The 22,746-nt window shown below is 50.9% G+C and overlaps 8 protein-coding genes across 8 annotated transcripts; 4 read left to right on the top strand and 4 right to left on the bottom strand.

The window, feature by feature from the left end:
* Positions 1 to 341: 341 nt before the first annotated feature.
* Positions 342 to 2,441, bottom strand: CI109_100797 (uncharacterized protein; the record flags this gene model as incomplete). The annotated part of the gene is made up of 4 exons (XM_032006168.1): positions 342 to 1,319; positions 1,372 to 1,606; positions 1,657 to 1,764; positions 1,834 to 2,441. The coding sequence occupies 4 exons, from the start codon at positions 2,439 to 2,441 to the stop codon at positions 342 to 344; spliced, it is 1,929 nt and encodes a 642-aa protein (XP_031859562.1).
* A 2,036-nt stretch (positions 2,442 to 4,477) lies between these two features.
* CI109_100796 (uncharacterized protein) lies at positions 4,478 to 7,417 on the top strand (the record flags this gene model as incomplete). Its single annotated transcript, XM_032006169.1, has 6 exons — positions 4,478 to 4,623; positions 4,697 to 4,729; positions 4,789 to 4,844; positions 4,900 to 6,275; positions 6,349 to 7,210; positions 7,272 to 7,417. 6 exons carry the CDS (start codon positions 4,478 to 4,480, stop codon positions 7,415 to 7,417), a joined length of 2,619 nt encoding a protein of 872 aa, XP_031859563.1.
* A 156-nt stretch (positions 7,418 to 7,573) lies between these two features.
* On the bottom strand, positions 7,574 to 10,196 carry CI109_100795 (uncharacterized protein; the record flags this gene model as incomplete). The annotated part of the gene is made up of 2 exons (XM_032006170.1): positions 7,574 to 9,996; positions 10,061 to 10,196. The coding sequence occupies 2 exons, from the start codon at positions 10,194 to 10,196 to the stop codon at positions 7,574 to 7,576; spliced, it is 2,559 nt and encodes an 852-aa protein (XP_031859564.1).
* A 268-nt stretch (positions 10,197 to 10,464) lies between these two features.
* Positions 10,465 to 12,142, top strand: CI109_100794 (uncharacterized protein; the record flags this gene model as incomplete). Its single annotated transcript, XM_032006171.1, has 8 exons — positions 10,465 to 10,597; positions 10,692 to 10,843; positions 10,915 to 10,992; positions 11,091 to 11,242; positions 11,303 to 11,417; positions 11,483 to 11,507; positions 11,600 to 11,931; positions 11,996 to 12,142. 8 exons carry the CDS (start codon positions 10,465 to 10,467, stop codon positions 12,140 to 12,142), a joined length of 1,134 nt encoding a protein of 377 aa, XP_031859565.1.
* A 359-nt stretch (positions 12,143 to 12,501) lies between these two features.
* CI109_100793 (uncharacterized protein) lies at positions 12,502 to 13,603 on the bottom strand (the record flags this gene model as incomplete). Its single annotated transcript, XM_032006172.1, has 3 exons — positions 12,502 to 13,081; positions 13,213 to 13,445; positions 13,514 to 13,603. 3 exons carry the CDS (start codon positions 13,601 to 13,603, stop codon positions 12,502 to 12,504), a joined length of 903 nt encoding a protein of 300 aa, XP_031859566.1.
* Positions 13,604 to 15,711: 2,108 nt separating this feature from the next.
* CI109_100792 (uncharacterized protein) lies at positions 15,712 to 17,137 on the top strand (the record flags this gene model as incomplete). Its single annotated transcript, XM_032006173.1, has 10 exons — positions 15,712 to 15,754; positions 15,838 to 15,860; positions 15,943 to 15,985; positions 16,184 to 16,250; positions 16,308 to 16,321; positions 16,405 to 16,439; positions 16,514 to 16,621; positions 16,748 to 16,907; positions 16,977 to 17,054; positions 17,109 to 17,137. The coding sequence occupies 10 exons, from the start codon at positions 15,712 to 15,714 to the stop codon at positions 17,135 to 17,137; spliced, it is 600 nt and encodes a 199-aa protein (XP_031859567.1).
* Positions 17,138 to 17,495: 358 nt separating this feature from the next.
* On the bottom strand, positions 17,496 to 19,290 carry CI109_100791 (uncharacterized protein; the record flags this gene model as incomplete). The annotated part of the gene is made up of 8 exons (XM_032006174.1): positions 17,496 to 17,538; positions 17,620 to 17,788; positions 17,874 to 18,184; positions 18,263 to 18,463; positions 18,557 to 18,659; positions 18,774 to 18,937; positions 19,131 to 19,170; positions 19,254 to 19,290. 8 exons carry the CDS (start codon positions 19,288 to 19,290, stop codon positions 17,496 to 17,498), a joined length of 1,068 nt encoding a protein of 355 aa, XP_031859568.1.
* A 529-nt stretch (positions 19,291 to 19,819) lies between these two features.
* Positions 19,820 to 22,364, top strand: CI109_100790 (uncharacterized protein; the record flags this gene model as incomplete). The annotated part of the gene is made up of 10 exons (XM_032006175.1): positions 19,820 to 19,841; positions 19,917 to 19,983; positions 20,072 to 20,143; positions 20,203 to 20,427; positions 20,495 to 20,909; positions 20,976 to 21,156; positions 21,214 to 21,400; positions 21,467 to 21,741; positions 21,807 to 22,168; positions 22,236 to 22,364. The coding sequence occupies 10 exons, from the start codon at positions 19,820 to 19,822 to the stop codon at positions 22,362 to 22,364; spliced, it is 1,935 nt and encodes a 644-aa protein (XP_031859569.1).
* Positions 22,365 to 22,746: the final 382 nt, after the last annotated feature.

Below are 22,746 nucleotides of genomic sequence, written 5' to 3'. Positions count from 1 at the left end.
ATATGTCAAAGGAAGAGGGCAAAGTATTGTTGTCAGTCAATGTAATTTTGGTTCTCCCATCACTGACGAGTGGAGGTTCTGCTGCAATTCCACGTGGTGCTGAGATCTCATCTGTGTCTGGTTTACGCCTTTAGTAGTGTCAAAAGATGCATCGTGGCCACGTCCTATGCGAAGGCTAGGAGAAGGCTTATACATCCCTTCAACAAACGATCAACGTCCGTGACAGACTACATCATCCACTGGACATGCTGTCCTTTTTGTTATCGGGCTATAAATTAGGGAGACCCAAACGCCCAACGCCCAAAGCCCAAATGGGACCAACACAAAATACACGGCTATATCTACTTTTCTGCCTTTCCAGCCCATTCTGGCCATTCCCTCTCGTCCTCATCTGCATAGCTCGATCCTGATCCTTCGCCTTCACCTTCCGTATCCGCCTCATGCAAGAACGCATCCACCTCGTCCATAGCCGAGTCTCCCATCTGAACCCCTAACCCTACCCCGCCATCTATCGGCTTCCCACTTCTACTGGCTTCATCGCCAAGCTGGATCTGATCGTAGGGCGGAGGTGCTACTTTATCCCTTTCGCGTCGAGACCGTGATCGACGAAGAGGTATTTGAGAAGCTTCGGATGCTGTCCTGCCCCTCCGCGGTAAAGGTCCAGGTTGGAAAAGCGCTGGAACGAAATATAATAATCCAGTCTTTCTCCTCCCTCTTCGGTCTCCTGAAAGCAACGTGGCAGGCGCTGCGAGGATCAAGTTACCCGCTCGCTTGAACACCGAGGCGATTTCGGACTGCAAGTGCGCGGGGAGACCCTCCGAAGATGACGTGGGACTAGTCGGTGTCTCATCGCCACGTGTAGTCGGGAGAATCGAAAGCAATTGATACTGTTGTCCTCCCGCGGATTTCCTTCTGATCCAGATCAATCTCGCGACACCGAGGACGATGACGACCGCCGCGACCCACATGACCTTTTTGCCCCAATCGCCAAGGAAGGTGATGAAACCAGCGTCGTCGGCGTGCCATGATGAACCGTAGAAGTGGGAGAAGAAAGAATGAGGGACGTTTGACATCGGCGTGTTCTTACCATACAGCGATTTCGGTAAGATTCGAACCTCTGGACGAGGGTGTGACTCGGTGAGCGGGTGACCAGCCGAGTAGAGGGCGTATTGAGCGGAAAGGAACATGGGACCGGTCGAGAACATCACCGTGGGGTAGTTTGTAGCGTATCGGTGGTTGAAAGCGGACAATCCGTGAACAGTGTCATCCATGAACGCCGACCCCTTTGACGAGAAGATCAGGTCATTCGATACCCCCACCTGCGTAAAGTCAGCACCTTGGTCGCAGCGTGTACTCCTCGTTACCACTTACAGGCTTGGTGATGGGCAGGATGACCTCCCAGTCGCCCTGCAAAAGAGGGTCCAATCGCCTCCTGCATCCGATATCTAGATCCATGTAGATACCACCGAAATGGTGTAGCACAAAGTATCGAATGGAGTCCGCACGTTGGATAGGGTATTCGTACGAGTCAAACATGTGCAAATGAGCTGGGTAGTGTTTCGCGATGAATTCCCTCGAAACGTCGTCGGTCCACAGCATATACTCGCTATAAACGCAATTAGTTTTACGTCGCTGCGTATGTATCACACCACTCACTAATCGGGCATACCCTCTCGACACTCCCTCCATGCCTTTTGCCATTTCTCGGGCAGATGGTCATTCTTCCATGTCTGATGAATCAGTCGAGGGATCGTTTCTCCGGGCCTACGTGGGCGGTTAGAGATCAGCGATGAACTATAGATTAGATAGCTGCGCCTTCAGCCTTCAACTCACCTCGTGGTGACGTTGAACAATCGATCCCAACTATTGGTGTCCTTCACTTTACCGTCCCATTCCCTCTGCATCCAATATCCACCGGTCCCCTCACCGTCAATACCCCAAACGGCATCTCCCGAATACACCTCGGAAGTGGTTTTGGACTCCGCCACTTTCTCCTCCGCATATGTCGGTGCCTCTTCCGAATCCTCCTCTGCATCAAGCTCTTCCATCTCCTCTTCTAGCTCCTTCCATACCTCGGGTAATGTTTCCGTACCCATCACTCCGTCCGCCGTCGAGTCTTCGGTAGGAACCGCAGATTCGGAACCAACCTCTCTTCGGTGATTTCTCGCGCCTAACCCTTGCGCAGGGATCGCTGCCTCCTTCAAAGGTTTTATCACGTCCTCGGGCTTCCATGCCACCTCTGACTCTGTCAAGTATGCCCAAGATGGTATAGCAAGGTAGTATGATACGCTTGACAGCACTATGATGGTACCCAACAGGATGAGAGACAGCAGAATCAGAAGGGTGATCACAATCTTCCGTGTCTTTGTCGAGACCTTTGATCGATCATCTCCATATTGTCTATTATGCCGAGACGAGGAGGGTCGGATGGGATATGACATGGTCTTTGCGCGTCGTCTGGGCGGCGGCGAAGATGTGTAGATGAAGGGGATCGCGTGCGCAGCGATGGACAACGATACTCGTCGACGAGGAGCGATGGGGGACTGAAACGATGCTGATGATGTTGATGATGATGCTACAGGGATGGGATCGGTGTGGAATGAGTCCGTTATGTCGCTATTATTGTGCTGTCCATGAGTGACAGTCGATGTTCTCCTAGATCTCCTTCTACGCCCTTCGTTATCGACAAAAAACGCGATCGGAGTGCGGGGTTGTGTGGGTGAAAGCGGTGCACGATAGTGCGGATCGTCGTTGTCAATTGATGGTATGGACTGATTACTATAAACAAGGTGTTGGGTTGGTGAATGAGACCGACCAAAATGTCGGAGGCGGTGTGAGTGGTGGTTGGAATTGATATTATTGTTATTATGGTGGTTATGGCAACTTTGTATCTGGCTCATTACCACTTTTCGCTCTAACAAAATGGGGGGTTGTAGAGTGGTATACGGGGTCTGATTCCCGCTGGTCACTGATATGGGATATGGTGTTTAGCGTGTACGTACAGGCGAGGTAATGGAACCCAACGGGCAGGGGAGCAGAGACGGTGTACTACTATGTACTATGCACGAGAGAGAGAGAGACAGAACGGTTTAAGGGACCAAAGTTTACGGGCGGCGTTTCTCTTTGTTTTGTTTCTTTTTAGCAGTAGTATCAGGGCAAATTAAACAGGAATGATCCGTTTGATTCCGTTCATAAGGGTGTTATTGGCCCATCCTTCAAAGCTCCTCACCACCGTCACGCACCCGGACAGATTCCCGGCAGATCGCCCTGCACGTGTGACTCGGTTCATACATCATCACCATCATAATCATCACAAGCTGCATGCATAAGTTTCATGGCGGGACACAGCGTCGCACATAACAGTTATAGCTTTTGCCCCTCCTGTGCGACGCAGCACCGTCAATCGGTGTGATATTCGGGAGTACAAGTCTTACTCGTTTAGGGGGTAAAGGGTCACTCTGAAGCTTAGCGCAAGGGATCGACCATGAAACGGTGGTGTTGCTCAAAACATCCTCGGTAAACAACCCCATACCGTTCCGAGGACACGCTAAAACGCTTTGTTGGAGTCGCTATCCCAGTCAGCATGTGGCACTTTCAACAGCTGACGCATAGATCGTGGCTCTTTGCTGTCAAGCAGGTTGTCATCACAATTGAGATGCAACGGGGGAGTCATACCAATTAGAGGAGAGGCTTGTGCCTCACTGGACACAGCTTGGCATGCTGCAAGATTGATAAGACAATCACTTGGGAATGGAGTGAGCGCTATGGACCGCAACTTTCGTGACATCCCTTTACACACAATTTTCGTAGTCATCATCGGTTCAGAGTTCCTTTCAGCTGAGGGTCGACCTTGGATGTGTGAACAGTAGACTCAGTCCCACTGCATTATGAGGCACGCTCATGTACGAGTGTAAGGAGATCCCCTCGTCTTGGCGATCGGCCCTTTTCTGTTAATCTGCCGAACCGCATTCAAGCCGAATCTGGTCTACATGATGGATTAGAGCATCTACCACTCGAACAGAGTTTCAGTGTCCGGTCCTGTGGGCGACTACCAGCGCAATCATGCACACTTTGCCTGAAGCTCATCTTCGTCCTTGTCCACCTCACAAGGAGATTTTATTGTAGCTGAGTTTACGTAATAACCTTTCACACCCATTGTTTTCTATTGAGATCGGGTAATCTTCGGGCATTTTAGTTGAACCAGCTTAAGTTTACGGCGAGGGAGTGTACCCGACAGAGCCGGCTGATTGAAACATCGACATCATCACCATCATGACGACCGTCATGCAATGAGGTTTAGGAGGTGAAAAGAGAGAAGGCGGAATTCTTGATATGCATCATAACTTCAAGTTATCAAGAGACACTCTCTGCTAGACCACTCACTTACCAAGGATATTCCGTCAATAGCATAACCACAACAAACAACCACCTTTCGTTCGCTTGCTCTCCTACCTCCACTTCCCCCTACGTAGCCACCATGCGTAGTGATCCGAAACAGAATTCGGTACCTAAGACGAATGCCGATATGGATCGTTCGTTCTTGAACGCTTCGGTCCCAGACCTGTTGAAGCAGCTCTCGACAGAGGAGAAGATCTCCCTGCTGGCAGGGAAAGATTGGTGGAAGTGAGTTGTGTTCCCAGCACCCATCTTCGGTCAAACTTGTGGTATAGCAGATGTAGCTGATACTTGACTATAGCACCATTCCTATCCCTCGACTTAATGTTCCTTCGTAAGTGTATTGGTCACGTCGTGTGTGGAAGCACCAACTGATTAACAGAAATGTATCAGAATCAAGGTGACAGACGGACCTAACGGAGCTCGAGGCGATTCGTTCTACCACATGAGTGGGTATACGTTTCAATGCACTGACAAACGATCTAATGTCGTCTCTCTCCGTAGCACCCGCCGTCGCCCTCCCCTGCGCCACTTCCCTCGGAGCAACCTTCTCCAAACCCCTCATCGAGAAAGCCGGTATTCTTCTTGCCAACGAGACGAAAGCTCGAAACGCAATTTGTCTTCTTGCACCTACCATCAATATTCAACGATCACCTCTGGGCGGTCGAGCATTCGAATCCTTCTCAGAAGATCCAACCCTCTCCGGTCACATCGCCGCAGCGTATGTCAATGGGTTACAATCTCAAGGGGTCAGTGCGACCATCAAGCATTTCGTTGGTAACGATCAAGAACACGAGCGGATGGGAGAAGATTCCATCATCGCTCCTAGACCTCTTAGAGAGATCTATCTCCGACCATTCCAAATCGCTCAACGACTCAGTAAACCCAGAGCGTACATGACGTCGTATAACAAAGTCAATGGCACGCATTGTTCAGAGAACGAATGGTTGTTGAAGGAACTGCTTAGAAAGGAATGGGGACATGACGGTCTCATCATGTCAGATTGGTATGGTACTTATTCCGTCTCCGAGGCGATCAATGCCGGATTGAACCTTGAGATGCCCGGCGAGGCGAAATGGAGAACTCAGATGCTCGTCACCCACCTCATCCAAGCGCACAAGATTGATCCTCGTCAACTCGACAGAGTCGCTGGAGAAGTATTACAATGGGTTCAGGGGCTAGTCAAGCTCAACGAAGAGCTGGTTTACTCCCCTCCTAGCAAGGAGAAGACGAGAGACGAAGCGAAAGAGTCCGATGCGAGACTTCTTCGACAGCTCGGTGGTGAAGGTATCGTTTTGCTCAAGAACGACAGCGATATCCTACCAGTGGTTGGCCCGAAAAAGATCGCTGTGATCGGTCCGAATGCCAAGGCTTCCGTGCTTACAGGAGGTGGATCCGCCCAGCTTAGAGCAGCATGGTCATCTACCCCATACGAAGGTCTCGAGGCGAATGCGCCAAAGGACGTCGAGTTGTCGTACTGGCTCGGCGCGATTACGGCCAAATACCTCCCCGTTCTCGGCTCCGAATTCACTCATCCCGACGGTTCTGCCGGATTCGAGTTGCGCCATTATGCGATTGACGAGGACGGCGAGCAAGTCTCCGAGCCCGCGGTCGTGGAAACATGGAACAACTCGGACATGCTCATGGCCGATTTCTCCAACCCCGCTCTAGGCACCCACTTCTTCACCGAGCTGAACGCAGTGTTCACACCGCCCGAAACGACCGAGTGGGAATTCTCCCTTACCGTCACGGGCAAAGCGTGGTTGTGGATGGACGACAAGTTGGTAGTGGACAATTCAAAGGACCAGATCAAGGGTGAGGCGTACTTTGGTTGTGGTACAATCGAGAAAAAGGCGACCATCAAGGTGGAAAAGGGCAAGGTGCGTGGGATCCTTTATAATGACATGGGGGAATGTTGCGAATAGGACTGACCACATTTGTTTCTCGTTTTAGAAATACACTCTGAGGATGCTGCACGACACTCGGCCTCCTCCTGCTGGAGCCACAGAAAACAACACCCCATTCATCACCAAGGGTATCCGAGTTGGCGCGTTCCCCGTCATCAACCAAGACCAAGCGATAAGAGATGCCGCTTCGCTCGCTGCTTCCTCCGACGTCGCGGTCATCGTAGCAGGATTAAACTCTGATTGGGAATCAGAAGGATACGATCGACCCGATCTCTCATTACCTTTACGTACTAACGAGCTCATCGAGGCCGTGGCCGAAGCCAACCCTAACACTGTCGTTGTCATCCAAGCCGGATCGGCGGTGTCGATGCCATGGATTGACCAAGTGAAAGGAGTCGTGTATGCCTGGTATCTCGGTAACGAGACGGGAAACGCCATCGCCGATATCATCTATGGAACGCAGAACCCGTCGGGGAGATTGCCCATCTCTCTGCCTAAGAGAGAGAAGGATATCGCTGCTCAATTGAATTTCAAATCGGCTCGAACAAAGATACATTACGAAGAGGGTATTTGGGTTGGATACAAGGGACATAACGCGAGAGGTATCGAACCGCTCTTCCCTTTCGGTCACGGTCTTTCCTACACCACGTTCGACTACGAGAGTCTCAAGATCATCCATCCTCCTCCTGCGACGGTTCAGACTTCGGACGAATGGAAGGTAAAAGTTGGGGTGACGGTCACGAACACGGGGAAGAAGACGGGTTCTCATTCCGTCCACTTCTATGTTTCTCCACCGGATGAAACGTCGACGGGTCTTAGAAATCCTCAATGGACATTACAAGCTTTCGAAAAAGTGTACGATCTCCAACCAGGAGAGAGCAGAGATGTTGAAGTGGTACTGGACAAATGTGAGTGATAGCGTGAAGTGAATATCGCTAGTAGAAGGCTGACGTTGTGCTCCTTGCGCAGATGCCGTATCACATTGGGACGAGCTGTGGAATACGTGGAGAGCAGAGTTGGGAGAGTGGACGGTCCGAGTCGGTGTCGATGCTCAGACCATGAAGGGTGAAGCAAAGTTTACGATCGAGAATGATCTTGAGTGGAGGGGACTATAAGGCGATGCTGCGATACGAGCTGGCCTCGATCAACGTAGATAGACAAATACACACCCCATAGATGGTCTAAACATGCATACATGTGTACACTCGCTCGGCTATCCACACCTCACGCCACGCCTGGTGATTCGCTCCCGCTCCTGCTCACGCTCACGCTCACTCCACATCCTCACCACCTCTTCTTCTACGTTGTTTCTTCGCATCCCTAAATCTCTTTTTGAACCCTTGAGTCAATTCCAACTTATCTTTCTCCCAAATCGCTTTCATCTCCTTATCACCTTCATTATCCTGTCTCCAGAATCCTTGTAACGGTTCTTTCTGAACCTCCTCTTCCTCTTCTCCCTCTCCCCCTTCTTCTTCTTCTCCTTGTTGTTGGTAACCACCACCATGATACTCTCTTGACATGGTAGCAGCACCTCCCCATCTGTTACCTCCGCCTCCTCCAGCGGTCGTAGCGGCACCGGCGGGAGGAGTAGGGATGTATAGATCGTTATATGGGTTGGGAGCTTCACCCCTTCTCGATGGTCCAGCGATGGCATCTGCCGATGTTGGAATAGCGAAGAAAAGTGGGATTTCAGGGTCCGCATCGAATTTCACTTTTCCCCTTGAAGACGTCGTCAAAGGAGCCAAGGCCTCTTCAACCTTCTTCACTTGAGCAACGGGAGCGAAACTACCACCGGCGGTGGTGGATGACGCCGGGACTGGGAGGGGGATGGTGATATCGAGATCTTCGTCAAATTCCAGATCGGGATCGAGGTTCGCCATGAGGGAAAATCCGCCTGTCGTCGTTGGGATTGGGGCGAACATGTCTTTCAATGCTGACGTTTTTGGTTTCTCAGTCTTGGTAGTTTCCGACATTTCTTCGTCGTCCGAGTCCTCTTCTTCCTCTTCAGAGTCCTCCTCGTCAGACTCCGAGTCATCTGAGGAGCTGTCATCCGAATTCTCGTCGTCGTCGTCGTCATCATCGCTGCTACCACTTGATCCAGATCCAGAGCCTGAAGAGCTCTCTCCTGCATCACCAGCAGGAGGATCTACGTCCATCTCGTCCGACTCGCTCGATTCTTCGCTTCCCGATGATCCAGATCCGGATCCAGACGATGATGCCTCGCTGCCAGCCGCATCGCTAGGTCCAGCTTCCGGCTCTTCCGCATCCATCTCCTTTACTTCGTCATCGTGTGTGCCAGCTGAGACAATCACAGCTGGAACTTGCGAAACCGACTTGCTCCTTCCTCGTGCAACCTCGACCTCCTCATCGTCCTCGTCTGACTCAGCGAATCCTGCCCATTCGGATTGTCCAGCTTTCTGACGAGGTGGAGATACTCCGCCGAGCAAAGCACCGAGTACGCCAAGTGCTTGAGATCGCTCGGAACGCGCTTGCTCGCGAAGTGGGTTAGGAATCTCGGGTCGTCTCTTGACGACAGGTGGAGGAGTGGGTGATCGTCTGATAGCCGGTGGGGAGACCGTTAGAGCGCGCGTTGGGAAGAGGGGCGGGGTTGCCGCTTGTTCAATCTCGGCAGAAGGAGAAGGAGATGGAGATAGAGCTGACTCTGCTGCTACGGCCCGAGTAGCGAACAAAGGCGACGAAGACACTTCTGCTTCATCGACTTGCTCTTCGTTCTCCGACTGCTCCGCACTTGCAGATTGATCCGAGGACAGTTCGTCCGCCTCAGCTCGAGAAGGGAAGAGTGGTGATGATGGTCGCTCCTCATCGGCTACAGCAGGCGATGACGGCGAAGGCGCGCCATCCGCTCGCGTAGGGAATAAAGGTGATGCGTCTCGCTCTTCGCCACGGGGCAATGCTCGACTTCCGAATAAGGGGGAGCTTGCAGTGTCGCCCATTTCGGGAAGTTCGGTGTCGTCCAGATCCTCCTCATCCACATCGTCGACTCTTCTTCTCTTCCCCTGGACAACCTCCTCTTCGACAACTTCGCCATTTACCACCCTTCTCCAGACGCCCAAAGGGATCTTCCCGTCCTCCTCTTCTTCCTCCACTTCGTCATCGTCAATACTCTCGTACTCCCAACTCCCTTCCTGCGCAGACTTCTCTTCATCGGTGGGCTTGCCCGCATTCAGTTGACTCGCAGAGACATAGGTTGATCCCCACTGAACAGGGTTGATGACCTTCCTGAACCCTCTCGAAGGGGGTAATCTCATCCTTCGTCCTTTCATCTTCTCCCTCCTATCGACCAGTCCTACTCCAATCGGATGACTAGGTCTGACGCTGATTGGTCTGATCAATCTCTTCTCCTCGCCAGCACCATCACCGATGATCACCCAAAACTTCTTCTTCTCAGCGATTTTGGTATTGGAAACCAGTCTCATATCCTGAGCCATCATGCCTACCCCTTCCCCACGAGCATGCATTACCCTCTTCCGCTTCTTCTCGATTGTCTGTCGTATCGTTTCAGGTTCCGCATCGGCTTTCGCTTGAAGTTGGATAGCGACGTCCCATCGAGGTTTGGCCTCGGCCAGTCGGAGTTGGGTACCTCGCCAATGTGAACCGGACATGATGTTGAGGCATTTTTTCAGCTGAACGGGGGTGGTTTCGATGGTGAAGAATGTAAAAGGGCGGGGTTGGCCTACAGTGAGGAAGATAGTCAGTTTACTTTGCAGGTATTTGTTCTAGGAGGGAGATCTACTCACCCAACCCATCAGGTTTCATCTCTTCGACCTCTCTCACGTTTCCAAAGCTTGAGAATCGATCTTTGATGTGAGCGGTTGTGATCGAAGGTGTGAGACCACCGATATGGATCCTCTTCGTCACTGTTGCGTCTACCATCTCTGCGTTGTATGATTCGACTGAGAGACTCGTTGTAATAGACGATAGAAGTTGAAACAGATCAAGTCGAAAGTTGGAAGTGGACGAAGAAATGTGGAAACAGGCACGAGACGAATCACGTGACTCCCTCTCGCCAACATTGCTTTCCGCGTACTACCAGGAAAGACAAAGACGCGTAGAGACGACATTGTCTTCCATCACTTGTTCCTTCTTCCTCAAACCTCTCTCCAGCTACTCAGTCATCTCATCTGGTAATCGACGCTGCAAGATGGCGAATGATGTTCACGCGCCGCGAGCTACGAACCTTCACAAGTTGTTCATCCAATCTATGCTCTCCCGACGAGCTGCGAGAGAACACGTCGTTTTGGAACTGTACAAACGAGCAATATCCGCATGTCAAGGTGGGTTTCGTCGTGTCCTCTCCAGCTTTGCGATCAGGGTGGGCTTCTAGCTACCGTACATAAGCTGACTTGCCGGGTGTGCCCTTCGATATAGCTTACGACGATACTTTTCGACCGACGCATCGACCTGACTTAGCGGGATTGAATGCGTTCATGGTGGAAGCGACTGAACTGTTACATGATTTGGGTATGGAATTTGTTCGTGGTCAAGAACAAACTGGAAAGGGCAAAGGATGGATAGTCCTCGTGAGCTGCCTCTCCATGATCGCTCTTAGGTAGTCATGGGACCAGCTCATGTTTGGTACGAATGGGTGTAGCGAAATATCGATCCGACAGAAGTAGCACTTCAAGCGACAGACTATTCTTCCAACGAGGTAGACTTCTACCGTAAAGTGGTACGCTCCTCCACATTGTCAACCTTCTTAATCCGGCCGGGATAGAGGTCGTATAATACAGTAATGGGATCTGAGCTGACATGTGCCTCTCAACCCAGATCGAGGGTGTCATCCTTTCCTATCCTGCTTACTCCGTCTCACATCGTCAAGCGACGTCGATCGTCTCAGAGCTGAAAACGCAAATGACACGATCCAATGCCGAATCATTACTTGACTCTCTGTGCTCAAGAGGATGGCTTTCCAAATCTCAGTGAGCTCCTAGTACTTGATCGAATAGCGGAAAAGAGCTGACTCCTTGTTGTACTCGTAGACGAGGAAGGTATACCCTCGGCGTGAGAGGTGCGGTGGAGTTGGAACCGTATTTGAAGCAGGAGTATGAGGGGGATATACATAATTGTAGACATTGCAAGAGGCTGTTGTTGGCTGTGAGTGCGATCGTCGTCTTGAACGATGTCTGCATGGCTGATCATGCCCGGTGTGTGTGTTCTAGGGTTGTGTTTGTTCTCAAGCTGGTTGTGAGTGCTGTCCTCTTTTGTGACACTTCCATCCCCTTTATTCCGATCACTCAAACTGAAACTTCCCGAGCTGACCTTTTTCCCCGCCTCAGGCTCCGCCCACTTCCATTCATATTGCTATGACTCGCTCGTCAAACTCCCCCGCGCTTCTTGTCCAGATTGCAAAACCCGATTCTTCGATTCCGTACCCAAACCTATTGGCGAAACAGCTGTCCCTAGAGCAGAGGATGATTTCAGCAGAAAACTGAAGAAACGGAAGAGGGGTTCAGCGGTAAATGGGAAAGGTAAAGGACGAGCAGATGAGGATGGGGATGCGGATGAGGATGTGGATACGGATGATGATGAGTTGGAAGATGAAGAAGGAGCAGATCCGATGGAAGCGAGTGCGGAAGGGAGTGGTTTCGTGGAGAGAGGTGCTGGACCAGTGAGCTATCCATGCGTTTCCATAGATGGGACAAAGACTTCAGCTGACTAATGGGATTTGGAAGTCCGGCTGGCAAGTTGATTCGACCTCAAGAAAGAGTGTGGTACCGGAAACGCAATTTGACGAAGATAATGCCGATGAGGAGGACGAGGACGAAGAGGAAGAGCAACAATCACGACCTGCCAATCGACGAAGAAGTGGACGACGATGAGTGTTCCGCCGGAGAAGTGATGAACACGACGTGGGAACTTGACAAGCAGGACTTGTACCTTTGTATATACATAATCGTTAAATGACATGACATGATGAAATTCTCTTTTCGTCTATTGTATATACTGATAGAGGGGTGTTGGCTGAATGAGGTCAAGCTATGCTATTGGTAATTTATTCGAGTGGGACAGATATTGTGTGGGGACGATTTGTATGGGGTGAAGAGTAAAGGGCTGTGACAGAAGAATACAGAAGAACGCATGATATGGATATGCACAAAGAGACCAAAAATGAGTGAGTCAGGAATGAGTCCATGAAAACCATTTCGTTCTCCTTTTTGTTAGTGGGGCTCATCGACCTTCAACCCGTCATGACCCTCCTTCCCCCTCTTGCAGGTCTACTCCTCGCACCTCTTGATCTCCCTCTCCCTGGTGAAGTCCTATACAGACCTTTCAGCCCCAAATCTCTCCTCACCACGTCCTGAGCTGCCACATCTCCTTCATCCCGCCTTTCACCAGGCGAACTGGTGTTCGTTCCTTGTCCATCCTCGTAATCATCGTCAAAGACTTTGACTTCGTTTTTCCGAGCCAGATTGAGTGCAGACGGACCTGGACTCCTTCCTCGTCTCGCTTCTAGTGTGGAATCAGGTATCGTACTGAACCGTTCTAAGGTCGTGGCGCTCCTCGATCTACCATAACCTCCTCGAGCAACGACGATCGAGCTTACACCAGAGGGGATTTGGTGGTTTGCGAAACCTAGATCTGACAAGGCTCGAGGTTCGGATGCCGATCTACCGAGATTAGGGGCAGAGGGGCGGATTGGTGAGGGGTGAGGGCTGGTAGTAGGGGGAGGAACATCGGTGGTCAGTGGTTGAAGGGTGGGGTGCGGGGTGATTGGGGTAGTGGGCATAGAAAGGTTAGGGTTGAGGGAATGCATTCGGCTAGAGGAGGTCAAAACAACATCATATGTCAGCCAATCTTACTCAGACGACAGATTGCGAGCTTTCAGACACCAGCCTCAACGATGAGTAACTGGGAGCTCAGTGAATAAGACCGGTCCAGTTTCACTCACCCCGCATAAGCTTTTGATATCGTATCAATCTTATCCCTCACTTCCTCACTGAGCTTCTGCGCACTATTATTCCTCTTCATGCCCTGGTACAAGACCGGTGAAACGGGCTCAGAAGCCCATCGATGGTGAATGATAGTCGAGGAACTGGACGATAGTGGCGGAAGTTCGGGACGGCGGGGACGGAGTGGGGTTAGGACATGATCAGGAGGCGGGAAGAGGGGTTGTCGTTCGGGCTGCGCAGCGAGATGAGTCGGATATCAGCTCAGTAACGGTGCAGTTGGGCAGAAGAGCATGAACTCACGTCGTCATCGTTGCGACCAAAGCAGAAAGGTAGACAAGACCCAAGACATTGGAAGATTCCAGCTGGCAGCAGGTTCAGCATATGAGCCATGGTTGGCGACCGACGTGTGAGAGTAGTCGTTTTGTGTATTCTCGGAAGAGGTCAGTCGTGCTGTATATTGTTGGAAGGTACCGATCGTGAAGATGATGATCTCTCTGGCTATGGTGGGACTTGAACTTTCTGCTCAAAACCGATGACACTCGGTCTAATCAACCAGTGGATCTGGCCCCGACGATGGTGAATAGGGATTGAAATGTCCTTCTTTGTATGTCTGATGTACCATACCATGTAACATGCACCCCTATGCTGTGTGTCTGTGTTTCGAGTTTAGGGAAATGGGAATTGGTTGATTGGACTTCTATACTCGCAATATCAATAAAATCAGTCACGACAAAGCGGGATTTACCGGATGACTATTTCACAGTCCGCAGGGGAAACACTCACAGTGACTTCAATCAGTTACCGCGTTCCTACTCTACCCATGTATAGTAGTCGAGAGGAAGAGGGGAGGACGTGAATGATACAATAAGTTGTGTCGAATGGGTATGATTGATCTGATTGTAAGGTGGTGAAAGGTGCGAAAGATAAAAGGTCTGCCTGAACCAAAATTTTGAAACTCGCTTTTCATCTTCCTTTGTATCCGTCCTGCGCATTGCGTTTGCGTCAGCTACGACAGACCAGGCACCTTTGACAAAGGATGACCGAGGTCGAGAATGAAGTTGCGTGGGAAAAGGGGACGAAGGGGTAAGACCGTCGTGCCGTTGACCGCGGTAAAGTCAGGCTAGATACAGTTCTAGCATCTTCAGTTCTGCTACGGAACCGATCAAGATTGATTGATGGGTTGATGGACTGCTTGGATAGAAAGGAGGTACGGTTGTCAAGTAGATACAGTATCTGGATCCGTCAGGGCATTAGTGTAAGCTGTGTAAGATGGGGCACAGACCGCCTCTGCCCCGGGTCGAGAAGTTAGGATGAGTCGAGTTGACATCTCGTGTGGGTAGATCCAAGGGGGGGACACATGAATTTTGCTGTAAGGCGCTCGACTCCGCTTTGATCTGCTACAAGTCATGTCAATGACCCGGCGATGTCAATCTAGATACCTGGGCGTCATCGATTGCTTCAGGGTTGACTTAGTCGGTGACAATGCACGGTCCTTTCGTCACAGCACCGGTCATGTGGTCGTCAAGATCGCGCGCGCTTTGACATCTCCTTACTCGATCCGAAATACCAGGATCATCCAGTCAGTGAAAAGATAAGGCAAGAGTGCGGGGTACACTGTTTGTCTACATCTTGTCCCGTGGCGCTGATGTCCATCAGTATTGGTCAGCTGGCTGGCTTGACAAAACGCCACAAGTTGAACGAAGATCATGGCGGCGCAGTCAACCGACTTGACCGTTCCCGCGGCCCGCGGCCTGTCCGAGCGTCTTTGGATATCAAGATGATGCAGCCAGCATCAGTGTCTGGCTTGACGTCCCAGTAGCGTAAAGGCGTAGAGTAGTGCAGAGGTCAGAGACCATGGCTCATCAGTGGCTTTGATGAGCGACCTTATGGTGCCCGAGATGGCATAGAATTGACCGAGTCGGCCTGATGGGTAGGTGTGGTACAGACGAGGCGCTGCGTCAAGTCGATATCAGTGCATTGCTTGTGCCGACATACCGGATTGAACCAAAGGGAAGACTTGCCGCATGAGCAAGTGCGATGTTATCTCGATTGACGAGATCTCATCTTCTCGCATTTCTCGACGCGTCGACAACTGTGACGTGACTCGATGTGGCAGAACCTTTGTTGTCGGCTGAGACAGTCTCCCTCGCATCGAGTCTAAACTGGTGTTCATCGTTCACGCAGCAGGGATGATCTGAAGATGGTATCAAAGCGACGTACGACTTGTGCTGACTTCAATGGGAGCTGTGTACTCGCTGAATCAGATATCATGCCCAATCACCTGACGTGCACAAACAACCTTGACGCACGGACCCCTTCCCCGTCCCCTGCGCCCTTTCTGTAATCAGGGTTGACATCAGTCGAATCAACCATCCTTTCCTTCTTCTCTTTCTTATACATCTGTAGTTTCTCTTCATTCCTGTACTGACACTCCTATCTTTCATCTCGTCGTGTCCTGTGATCACTGAACTCAAAGGCCCAATACTGATCCAATCAAGATGTCGAAACGAGGCTTGTCCATGGAAGAGAAGAAGACGAAGAGTGAGTTGTCGCATACTTTAGCTGATTATCCCGGTACGATTGTCTGCGGGCTTACAGCTAACGCTTCACCGACGTTGATACAGTGCTCGAGATATTCCACGACACAGTCAGTCAACGTGCCAACGGCTGGCTTACTAGTAGCACTGAGCTCAGCTGACATCTCTTGGTTAATTGCTAATTGCCTACAGGCGGAGTTCTACTCACTGAAGGAGCTTGAGAAGATTGCGCCAAGTGAGTTGACCAACTTCCATTCCTTCCTCCACCTATTGCCATCCTTCTTTCGGGCCATGTTTACGTCTTCAGACGTAAGGAGGCAAGCTGACATGTTCACGTCGCTCTCAGAGCAGAAAGGAATCGGCGAGTGACTTTCGCCAGCTACTGACCCACCTCCTCGTGACATGAGAGTGTCTAAGCCGGTTCCGCTCGTAGTGGTGCAAAGTGTCAAAGACGTACTGGACGATTTGGTGGGCGATAGCCTCGTGATCATGGACAAGATGTACGTAGTGAACTTTTAACTAACCGCCGAAGACTGATCCATCTTCTGGTAAATTAGCGGTACTGGTAACTGTACGTGTCGTTCTTCCGACCTTCAGAAAGGCTTTTCACACCAATTTCAACTCATGGCGTTACTGACGCGAATGATCTGGAAGACTTCTGGTCTCTCCCCAGTGCTGCTGGTGCCACGGTTAGTTGTCTGAGACTTCCCGGCGTTAGGAACACCAAACCCAACTGATGCGACGTACGTTTTCTGCTCTGAAGAAACATGCTATCCTTGCAAAGACAACGAAAGAGCTCGAGGGCATCAACTCCAAGATTGAAGAGACGACGGCCGCGCTGGAAGCTGCTCAGAGAGGGAGAGAAGATACCGTACGTCATACGCTTACCTACAACACACACACATCTACGTCGCAGCCAGCTTTCCAATCCCTCAGGAACTTATCTTTGACGAGCACTAACTGACTAAGAAGTGTTCATGTTGCTGATGAACGACAGGCGGAAAGACGTAAACTCCTCGCTCAACTCGACGAGCTTAACACCACTTCTCTCTCACTCAAGGCCGAGCTTGCAGCCTTTGGAGCTGCAGATCCAGTCCGATACGAGAAGAAGAAAGAGGCGATCAAAGTTTGTAAAGATGCAGCGGTGAGATGGACGGGTGCGTATCACTGAAGCTGCTCCACATCCTTCGCGAAGATGACCACAGCTGACGATGGTATTGTTATAGATAATACTCTGATCGTACTTCAGTATGCATCGGGGCTTGGGGCGGAAGATGCGCAGATGAGAGGGATGCTGGGGATTGGTGAGCTGGTTGGTTCGTGCTAGCCGACAGAGAACTTTAGCCGACAACCCGTAGGTGAGGATTGGGATGACCTCAAAGTGTAGCTACGACTACGAGACTATCGCACCATCACACACATCACCTCCATGCCCACGGCACGAAATCGTGCTCAAGAGAAAGTCTCTTCACTTCCACATATTCAATGTGCATACCCTCACTTTCGTAACGATATGCACCCATGTAAAGTCCGCGAGCGCATAGTCAAGATCGTAACAGTCGCATTTCTGCACATCATCCACAACCGTATTTCAGACACCGTAAGACTTCTATCGTATCGTACAACGCATCCACCTCGGCCCTCTTGGTTGACAAGAGCCCGTCCTTGCACTCGCGCCTACCTGCTTATGGGTCAGGTCGCCTTTCCCTGCTCCCCCCACTCTATACCTCTCGTCATTGTCGCATCTACCACCCTTCGTGAGGTCGGAAGAGCGCCGAGATCGATTCACTGTGAAAGAAGCCCATGATCAGCAATGCAAATTCGGTCTGTGCACGGCAAATGCTGAGGATAGATCACACAACCACTCACCCATTGTGCGTCCGTCGGATACTCTCCGCGATGACAGGGGCGATATCGATCGTCTCTAATAGACCACCGCAAGCTTGGACTCGCTCAGTCTGATCGATCGAGTTGGTCACGATGAGCTTCTTGACGGGCAGATCTCGAAGGTTGTCCATCGTCGTGTCCGACAAGAGGCCTAAGTGGTGAACAACGATATACCATGAGCAGCTGATCGTATAGAGCCAAAACCTGGACAAAGGACAACAGGACCCTTGACTCACCGTGACTGATCAAAGCGTACACCTCGCTCGCTCCATTATCTCTCAAGACACCCGCAGCTAATCTGACTGTATGTCCAGTATCCACCATATCATCAATCAAGATACAGACTTTCCCTCTGACATCTCCAACGAGCAATTCCATCTTCTCTACGATGGCAGATTCGTCATCGTGACCGTGGTCGGAGCCGTACTCTGATCCAGTGGGAGTTGGGGGGACCGTAGGGAGAGTCATGGAAGCAGCCATATCACGTCGACGTTTTCGGTTGATCAGAGCAAAGTCGAGGTTGAGTTGGTCGGCAAGTGCCGTAGCTCTGAGCAAGTAGACCAAATATCAGCTGAATACTTGTTTTCATGGCAATTGCCAAAGCTTGGGTAGTGTTCGAACTCACCGCTTGGCACCACCCGCATCAGGACTGACGATGATCGCATCCCTCCAGCCGTCCACCTCCTGCTTGATATACTGCATCATACTAGGTTCCGAGAACAAGTTGTCGACGGGGATATCGAAGAATCCCTGGATCTGAGAAGCGTGGAGATCCATTGTGATGACGTGATCGGCACCGGCGACAGCCAAGAGGTTTGCGACGAGTCTGAGGAACAATTTTCAGTCAGCATCACGAAGACCTTAATACAGCCTGGAGCAGAGTCTGATGTGGGAGCGTCTTATTGAGAGGTAGACTCACTTTGCTGTGATAGGCGCACGCGACTTGTCCTTCTTGTCTTGTCTTGCGTAAGGATAACAAGGGATGACGGCGGTGATCCTCTTGGCCGAGGCAGTTTTGCAAGCTATGCCAAGCGCGCACCTGTCAGCATAGTCCTCCTCAGTCTATTCAGATCCCATAGCCCAGCTCTTGGTTCAGAGTTTACACAGCCCTTGCCTTCGGGGACCTTCCGACTCACCCGAAATCATAATCAAGAGCTCCATCAGATGGTCGTTCACATCAGGAGGCGAAGGACTTTGAAGGATAAAGACGTCCTCATCTCGGACCGAAGAGTGGATCTGGACCGAAGTCTCGAGTGAGAGGAACTTGGAGACGTGACATGGGGTAAGGGCGATACCAAGGCTGTATTGAGCGACGTATTCGAGCAAGTGACAGCGTACATGGAGGACAGATGTGGTATGTTGGGGGAAAGAGCAGTGAGGTGTCAGCTTTAAGAACGTGCGTGATGCAACATCTGTTTCAAAGGGGATGGTTCGTGCGTAAGGGATCTATGCAGATGGGGATTTTCGTTGAAAGTCGAGGGAGCTCTACGTACCGAGAAGCAACTGCCTCTGCAAGCTTTGGGTGGGCGTTACCTATACCAGTCGGTCCATTGTCAGCTCGTATCCTGGTCGCGAGCTACAACGAGCCAGAAGAGTGCTTGGGAGAGCAGACTCACCCGTAAGCAACTTGATAGAGTTTCCAGTCTGATGCATCTTGCTGAACTAGGGCTCGTCCTTTTTATCGATAGTCGAAGTAAAAGATACTCGTTTTCCGTTTCGCAGCACTGTTATGTCTCCAGCTTCTCTGCTCGACACAGAACCTATGAGTTGGGTTTGGGGTTGAGGTTGGGGTAGGTGGGTGGGTGAAGCTGACGAGGCTATATGTTGACCATTGGATGATAATAGTAGGTAACAATGCAGATGGGATCAATCAGGATTGAGATTTTACGGTGCACTACGTCCATCCCATCCTTCCATTCGGGTCATTACAACTTTACTCCGCCATTCATTCGGTGCAACAGCGGTGAGCGCCGACTCGTTCATTATGTTCTTTTTTAATATTTATCAATCACAATGCCACGTAAGGTAAAACGCCACACTGCTGAACGCTGTCTTCGCTACCTCTCTCGTCTTTTTGGAAGCAGCTACAGTTATAACTGTACATCATCTTATCCCTTCGCGTTGACCGCATTCTTGACTTCGCGATTCTGTCACCCCTGAACTGGAAGAGTATAGCTACAAGATGGCCGCTACCCAATATACATGTAAGTCTGCTCTCACACAGTCATATCCCCGGACTACATAAGCTCGAGCTCACCTCCACCCTTTCACCAACCCAGTTCGAGCACAAAAAACGTCAGGTGTAGCAGATGCTCCCTCATGGGACATTTCGTCAAGAATACCTGTGTGAGTCATATTCATAGCCGCGAGAGAGACTCTGTGCTCTCGAACGTGGCTTGTAAGCTTAGCTCGTAGCTGACGCTGCTCCTCATAGCGACACCGCAGCTGTGAGATGTTACGCCTATTCACCAGATGGTAACTGGCTGGTGTACGCCGTTGCTTCTACGTAGGTCTATTCTTCCACTTCACCCAGCTATATGAGATGCTAAAGACCTACGACCGTAGCGTCAACCTGATCTCGGCATCCTCTTCATCGTCGTCCCCCGCACCGGTGACTATCCCTCAAGCGAATGTCGTTGCCGCCTCTTTCTCCCCCTTGTCAACATACTTGTTCACCTTTGAACGACCTGTCAAGTTGGAGAGTGGTGAGATGCACAAGAACGTCAAAGCTTGGGATGTCAAGACTGGTGAAGAGGTCGGCAGCTGGTACCAAAAGACTTTGGATGGATGGTACGTTCAGCGTCCTCATCGAACCGCGTTATTGCACGAAGCTGAACTCACATTGTGGCACATATAGGGAACCGATTGTCACATCGACCGAGAGCCACCTGATACGACCTGGAGCTTCGGATATCGCCATCTTCTCACCTCCTCTTGCTCCTAGACCTATCACTCGACTGAAATTAGAAGGCATCAAGGGTATCTTCATCTCTAGTCCCAGCGCTCTCTCACCCGAAGCGACATCGTCAAGACCCGTCGCGCCTCACTCCGAACCCGCCGTAGCTGTCTGTTTTGGCGAGAGAAAAGGATCGCCCGCATCTGTGTCTCTTTACCCTTTGTCTAGTTTGATCGGAAAGAACGCCGCTGCGAATGGGACAAATGGTGATGCGGAGATCAAGACGGAAACGAGGGATATGCCAGTCACCAATGCGAGAAAGGCGTTTTACAAGGCTGACAAGTTGACCGTCAAGTGGAACAACGCCGGTACTCAGGTGAGCTACCCGTCGATGACCAATCGGACTGGAAGTACTAGCTGATAACCGTTCTTTATGCTTCAGGCTCTGTTCCTTACTCACACCGACGTCGACAACACTGGTAAATCATACTACGGTGAAACCAACCTCTACCTTGTCAGCCTAGACGGATCATTCGACGGGCTTGTGGACCTTGACAAAGCCGGACCCATCAACGACTTTGCTTGGAGTCCCGTTTCCCGGGAGTTCGTTGTCTGTTACGGTTGTAAGTGATTCACTTCGTCTTGTGACGCAAGAGACGTACTCACGATACCAATCGTAGTCATGCCATCAAAAACTCAACTGTTCGACGCAAAGGCCAAGCCGGTCCACTCTTTCGGCAACCAACATCGAAACTTTGTTCAATACCAACCTCAGGGTAAATTACTGCTGAGTGCTGGTTTCGGAAACTTGGCCGGTGGCGTGGACGTCTGGGACGTCAGCACGCGTAACAAGGTGGCCGAGTTCAAGTGAGTAGTTTCTGTCTGCTTGGCTCCCCCATTGGCGATGGCATGCTAATTGTATACCCATTGCAGAGCTGCCAACTCTTCTCATTGCGAATGGTCTCCTTGCGGTCGATTTATCTTAACAGCTACACTCTCCCCTCGACTCCGAGTCGACAACGGCGTCAAGATCTGGTGGTGTGGCGGTCAACTGCTGCACATCCACCCTCAGGATGAGCTTTACCAGGCATCTTTCGCACCGAAGTTGATCAAGGATATCGAGCCTTTCCCTGCTGTCGTCCCCAAAGCACCTGAACCGAACGACAGCGTGGCGCTATATCGACCCAAAGGAGAGGTGACAAATGGCGGTAGGTTATACAACTTCTTGCTAGCCTCATCGCGAATGTTCAGCTGACAGTGTATGTTTATCTAGGCGACAAACCTGCTGGAGCATACCGACCACCTGGAGCGAGAGGAACCATAGCCTCTGATGTCTACTCTCGACGAGACGACGATGTCCCCTCTTCCGGTTCTGGCACATCTACCCCAACCCCAATGTTCAAGGGTGGGAAACCCGCTGGTCGATATATCCCTGGTGCTCCGCCTCCCGGTGCAGCTCCTCGCGAGGAGAAGACCGAGGAGAAGAAGAAGAGAACGAGAAAGAGGGGTGGAAAGGAGAAGGAGGAGGAGGTCGCTCCTGCCCCTGCTGCTGCCGCTCCTGTGGCCGAGATGGAGACACTCGAAGTCGCAGATGATGATTCGACTACCAAGAAGATCAGGAATTTGACCAAAAAGGTGGGTCAGACCCGATGCAATGGTTGAATGTCGAGAAAGTACTGACTCCGTTCTTCCTCGCTCACAGCTCAAGGCCATCGAGGATCTCAAAGACCGACTGGCAGGCGGCGAAGTGTTGGAGAAGACACAAGTAAAGAAGATTGAATCCGAGAGTCAAGTCAGGGCAGAGATCGCAGCTCTTGGTGGGAAGGCGTAAGGATAGGATAGGTTTGATAACATACAGAGTATACATACAGTACATTTTACATTTTACACTTTCTTTTTTTCATCCATTCTCTCACACGCACTCTCGTCATTGCATACCATTATCGCATTGTCATACTTTGGTTCAGGTCTGAGAACGTTGTGATGCATTGCATTGGCGCGACTGGGGTTTGTGCGTACAAATGTCGGGATCTGTGCACCTGTGCTTGTCGCTTTGAACTTGCGGAGGGTCATTGTATCGTGACAAGACGCGGAAGAAAGCGTCGCAACCGAAATATGGTTCAGTTTACAAAGCGAGCAAGCGAGCCGTGCAGACGGATTGAAAGGGGATAGTACCCGATGACATCTCTATATGATGTAATGAGACTGAACTG

This window comes from Kwoniella shandongensis, chromosome 2 (genome assembly GCF_008629635.2).
Source record: "Kwoniella shandongensis chromosome 2, complete sequence".
NCBI lineage: Eukaryota > Fungi > Basidiomycota > Tremellomycetes > Tremellales > Cryptococcaceae > Kwoniella > Kwoniella shandongensis.
Note: the sequence above shows the minus strand (reverse complement) of the source record. Positions and strands in the feature narration are given on the sequence as shown.